This window comes from Schistocerca cancellata, chromosome 5, assembly GCF_023864275.1.
Source record: "Schistocerca cancellata isolate TAMUIC-IGC-003103 chromosome 5, iqSchCanc2.1, whole genome shotgun sequence".
Taxonomy (NCBI): domain Eukaryota; kingdom Metazoa; phylum Arthropoda; class Insecta; order Orthoptera; family Acrididae; genus Schistocerca; species Schistocerca cancellata.
This window is the reverse complement of record NC_064630.1, coordinates 249876778-249882777: the sequence shown is the minus strand read 5'-3', so window position 1 is coordinate 249882777 and position 6000 is coordinate 249876778. Positions and strand designations below refer to the sequence as shown.

General features: G+C 44.8%; 1 protein-coding gene across 1 annotated transcript in view; it reads left to right on the top strand.

Moving 5' to 3' along the window:
- Positions 1–442: 442 nt before the first annotated feature.
- LOC126188466 (synaptic vesicle membrane protein VAT-1 homolog) overlaps positions 443–6000 on the top strand; it is an 80381-nt gene continuing 74823 nt past the window's right edge. The window contains exon 1 of the mRNA XM_049930069.1: positions 443–505. Within this exon, the coding sequence (XP_049786026.1) occupies positions 443–505 (63 nt within the window). The remainder of the gene's footprint in view (positions 506–6000) is intronic.

The window sequence follows — 6000 nt, the reverse complement described above, 5'->3', positions numbered from 1 at the left end:
AGATTAGTTCTATACCATGTTCTGATGTTATAACGCCGTTAAGGGATCGTCAAAACATACAAATACTCAGCAAAGCATCGTCACGTAGAACTAAAATATGGTGTAAAATAGGCCACATCGTCCAGTCATTTTACAACTGGCGTTACTGTACAAAACATGCTGAAGTCATTACTGACTAAAAAACGGTCGTCGTTGAAGGACTTCATCAAAGACTGGAATAAAAAACATTTGACATTATTGTGCAACAAATTCACTCAACTAGCGACTGGCACTCTTCCAAAATTCGGATCGTTTGAACATCCGTTGTTCATGCGTTTTACAAAATCACTGCCTAAGTAATAGACGAAATGATACATTACTCCCAGATGCTTGTTATTTAGCTAGCACCCACATGAATGTAACTGCCCGATAATAAGATTCCTATAATTTTCTTAATTTCCAGATGGAGAAATCAGAATCGACCCGTTTGGTTCGGTCTGTGACGTTAAGTGGATGCACAGTACAGGTAAGAACCACAGGCAGGTATGTGACTTATTTTGGATGTTTTGAGGTTAAAGCATTGTCAGAGATAACTGCCTATACAGGTTATAGTTGCTAATAGTCAATTGTGCCATAGATAAAACGTCATTGGGATAAAAATGAATCATTATTGTGATAAAATACTAAGTTCTGTTTATTTTTAACTATGACTCATTTTAATAAATCACTGCTCACTAATCGTCATGCAAGCTTATCCCAAAACCTGCTGCCACAACAGTCTTCCTGCACTCGCCACGCTGTACCAGCCATGCCAGATGAATTTCTGGAACAGGATGGGACTCGAAAGGGACCACCTGGATCTTCCAGTCAGTCATGGGCACAAACAGTTTCTCTCTATGTACAGAGATAGGTACATGAAATTTATTCGCAGTTGAGACTGTGGTCAACCATGAGTTATATCATAGAATGACAATGAAAATGTGAAATTAGTCACTGATTGAGGATGCATACTACTCAAGCCACAATACAGTGCGTGGTAGAGTGTATCTTCTACTGCTACAAATAATCCACCTCCCTGTTCCATTCGAAAATGGAAATATGAGAGAAACGAAAGGGCCCAACTTACTACACAGTGTGGTAAGTGTTGTACCAAAAGATGCCTATTGTCTGCGCACTGTCATACCGTCACCATTCCAAAGATTGGAGTAGACAAAATTTCCTAGAATCTTCCCAATAAACCGAAGTCCACCACTCGTATTGTCTACTACTGTTCCTAGTTACTCGTTCCATTTCATAACGCCTTGCAACGCTACAAACTAGATATTTTCTCGATAAGACTGTCACAGGCAGTACATCATTCGGTTGTTTTCAAATTTTAAGATTGTTTTTCCTACTCATTCGCATTAATTTATACATACATCAAAAAAGTTTTGCATCACCCCGGTTCCCAAAACTCCTGAAGATAGACGTTGACTGTGGATATTGTATCACAGACACAGTCCCTTTGACTGTTCAGAGTTGTCACTAAACCGTCCCAAAGCTATAAACTAAGATGCATGTGCAGCGCCTATTAGACGAAGGGGATTCGACATCCGATCAGTTCGTTATTCCACCAGGGAGGAGGTAACACGGCTCGTGTTGTCTGTAGTTCAACCATGCCTAGACGTTCAATACCGCGGTTCCATCGCGTCCTCTGTTACTTTGTACCAGGAAGGGCTCTCAACATGGGAAGTGTCCAGACGTCTCGGAGTGAACCACAACGATGTTCTTCGGTCATGGAGGAGATAGAGACAGGAACTGTCGATGACATGCCCCGCTCAGGCCGCCCAAGGTCTGCTACTGCAGTAGATGACCGCTACCTACGGATTATAGCTCGAATGAACCCTGACAGCAAAGCCACCATGTCGAATAATGCTTTTCGTGCAGCCACAGGATGTCTTGTTAAGACTCAAACTGTGCGCAATAGCCTGCATGATGTGCTCCTTCACTCCGATGTCAATGGCGAGGTCCGTCTTTGCAGCCACGACACCGTGCAGCGCTGTGGAAATGGGCCCAACAACATGCCGAATAGACCGCTCAGGATTGGCATCTTCACCGATGAGTGTCGGATATGCTTTCAACCAGACAACCCTCGGAGAAGTGTTTCAAGGCAACCCGGTCAGGATGAACGCCCTAGACACGCTGTCCAGTGTGTGCAGTAAGGTGGAGGTTCCCTACTGTTTTGGGGTGGCATTATGTGGGGCCGATATAAGCCGCTTGTGCTCATGGAAGTAGCCGTAACGGTTGTACGATACGTGAATGCCATCCTCCGACAGATTGTGCAACCATATCGGCAGCATATTGGCGAGGCATCCGTCTTCGAGGACAATAATTCGCGCCCCGATCGTCACATCTTGTGAATGACTTCCTTCAGAATAAAGACATACCTCGACTAGAGTGGCCAGAATGTTCTCCAGACATGAACCCTGTCGAACATTCCTGGAGGTTGAAAAGGGCTGTTTATGGACGACGTGATCCACCAACCACTCTGAGGGATCGACGCCAAATCGCCAGTGCCTTAATGAACTTGTGGTTGGTATGCCACGACGAATACAGGCATGCATCAATGCAAGAGGATGTGCTACTGGGTATTAGAGGTACGGCTGTGTACAACAATGTGGACCACCACCTCAGAAGGTCTCGCTCTATGGTGGTACAACATGCAATGTGTTGTTTTCATGAGCAATAAAAAGGGCTGAAATGATGTGTATGTTGATCTCTATTCCAATTTTCTGCACAGGTTCCGGAACTCTCGTAACCGAGATGATGCAGGACATTTTTTGGTGTGTATTTTTCTACACTTAGAGCAAGCTGCCATTCATCATAACAAATAGAAATTGTCATCAAATTACAGTCTCTCAATGACGGCATCACTTTCTCGTATATTGCAGTGTCATCACTTTGTCAGATGAGTTCTGTTTATAGATGACACGAGCGGTCCTATAGCATTACCCTCTGGCACTTGTGACCACACTCTGCTCTCTGATAAACACTCGCCGTCCAGGGACAACGTACTCGTATTAACGAAGTCTGCTACCCGACTCACGTATCTGGGAACCAATTCCTTACCCTCGGACTTTCGTTGACAGTATGCAATAGGCCGCCGCGTCGAACGCTTTCCGCAAATCTATAAATATGGTTCGTCCGATGTCGTGTTGAAAAAGGACGAACTGAATTTAGCACGAGCGACGCCTTCTGAAGGATACTGGTTTGCAATTTTTGGGGTCTGTTCTTCTACCCTTCTTATACACAGGAGTCACATGCACTTTTTCGAATCGGTGGGATTATGCGTTCGGTGAGCGATTCACGATATATGTAAGCTGAGGTGCAAGTGCCGTAGAATAATACCAGTAAAACCGAACTGCGATTACAATCGGACTTGGAATCTCTTTTGTTTCCATCTGTTCCTTGTCAGCACCAGAGGTGCATATTCGTAAGTCCTCCATAAAGGAATACGACTGACAAACGAGAGTAAAAGAGTACGACCGTCGTTGTGAATGATTTTTTTAAAAGCGAAGTTTGAGACTTTGCTTTCCTTTTGGTGCCAAACCAGACTGGTTCAGGAGTAATTGGACAGCAGCCTTCGAGGGACCAAAATTTTCTCGGTGGAAGCTGAACTTCATGTTGGGTTCTCCCGTCCTTAATCCAGTTACTCGGAACGAACTTCTCCTAAGCACGAAATACAATAGGTTTAAACCTTACACATAATTCCTGTACTTTCTTTTTGGGTCAGAAGTGTTCTGACTGGTTTGGTGTGCTCTATCACGAATCCTGCGCGGACCTCTTCATCTCAGAGTAGCACTTGTAACCTACGTCTTCAAGTATCTGTTGGATGTATTCCAACCTCTCTCTTCCTCTACAGCTCCCTCTAATACCACGGAAGTAATTCCCTGATGTCGTAACAAATGTCCTATTATCCTGTCCCTTCTCCTTGTTAGTGTTTTCTACATATTGCTTTCCTCTCCGATTCTACGCAGAACCTCCTCATTCCTTACCCTATCAGTCCACCTGATCTTCAACAATCGTCTGTAGCACCACATCTCAAATGCTTCGGTTCTCTTCCGTTCCGGTTTTCCCCACAGTCCATCCTTCACTACCATATAGTGCTTCGCTCCAAACTTACATTCTCAGAAATTTCTTCATCAAATTAAGGCTTCTTTTAGATACTAATAGACTTCTATTCGCCATGATTGCCCTTTATGCCAGTGCTAGTCTGCTTTTGATGTCCTCCTTGCACCGTCCGCCATTCGTTATTTTGCTATCCAGGTAGTAGATTTCTATGAATGTGTAGTGATTGTTCTTTCGGAAATGTCCGAAAAAACACACCACGTAAAATTCGCAGCTGTTATACAGAGTTATTACAAATGATTGAAGCGATTTCACAGCTCTACAATAACTTTATTATTTGAGATATTTTCACAATGCTTTGCACACATACAAAAACTCAGTTTTTTTAGGCATTCACAAATGTTCGATATGTGCCCCTTTAGTGATTCGGCAGACATCAAGCCGATAATGAAGTGCCTCCCACACTCAGCGCAGCATGTCCCCATCAATGAGTTCGAAAGCATCGTTGATGCGAGCTCGCAGTTCTGGCACGTTTCTTGGTAGAGGAGGTTTAAACACTGAATCTTTCACATAACCCCACAGAAAGAAATCACATGGGGTTAAGTCGCGAGAGCGTGGAGGCCATGACATGAATTGCTGATCATGATCTCCACCACGACCGATCCATCGGTTTTCCAATCTCCTGTTTAAGAAATGCCGAACATCATGATGGAAGTGCGGTGGAGCACCATCCTGTTGAAAGATGAAGTCGGCGCTGTCGGTCTCCAGTTGTGGCATGAGCCAATTTTCCAGCATGTCCAGATACATGTGTCCTGTAACGTTTTTTTCGCAGAAGAAAAAGGGGCCGTAAACTTTAAACCGTGAGATTGCACTTTTGGTGAATTGCGAATTTGCTGCACGAATGCGTGAGGATTCTCTACCGCCCAGATTCGCACATTGTCTGTTCACTTCACCATTAAGAAAAAATGTTGCTTCATCACTGAAAACAAGTTTCGCACTGAACGCATCCTCTTCCATGAGCTGTTGTAACCGCGCCGAAAATTCAAAGCGTTTGACTTTGTCATCGAGTGTCAGGGCTTGTAGCAATTGTAAACGGTAAGGCTTCTGCTTTAGCCTTTTCCGTAAGATTTTCCAAACCGTCGGCTGTGTTACGTTTAGCTCCCTGCTTGCTTTATTCGTCGACTTCCGTGGGCTACGCGTGAAACTTGCCCGCACGCGTTCAACCGTTTCTTCGCTCACTGCAGGCCGACCCGTTGATTTCCCCTTACAGAGGCATCCAGAAGCTTTAAACTGCGCATACCATCGCCGAATGGAGTTAGCAGTTGGTGGATCTTCGTTGAACTTCGTCCTGAAGTGTCGTTGCACTGTTATGACTGACTGATGTGAGTGCATTTCAAGCACGACATACGCTTTCTCGGCTCCTGTCGCCATTTTGTCTCACTGCGCTCTTGAGCGCTCTGGCAGCAGAAACCTGAAGTGCGGCTTCAGCTGAACAAAACTTTGAGTTTTTCTACGTATCTGTAGTGTGTCGTGACCATATGTCAATGAATGGAGCTACAGTGAATTTATGAAATCGCTTCAATCATTTGTAATAGCCCTGTACATTATATGTAAATTGAAGTACGAAAGGAAAGGGGAGGAATCACTGATTTCAGCTGCATTGGGAGATTACGTGGAATCGCCGGCGGAGAGTGAAAATGTGTACTGGACCGGGTTTCGAACCCGGAATCTTCCCCTTACTCGGCAGGTGCGGTAACCACTGCACCTTTTGGGACAGTGTTATCCCAACTGCACGGACTAACTCGCCTCACATCACGGCTGATGCACATTCCCATCGAAAGCCACCTGTCCCCAGCTACTGTCCATTTCCTCCACATTCGCTCTTCCATTCCCGCAGGAGGTCGGACGTGTTTG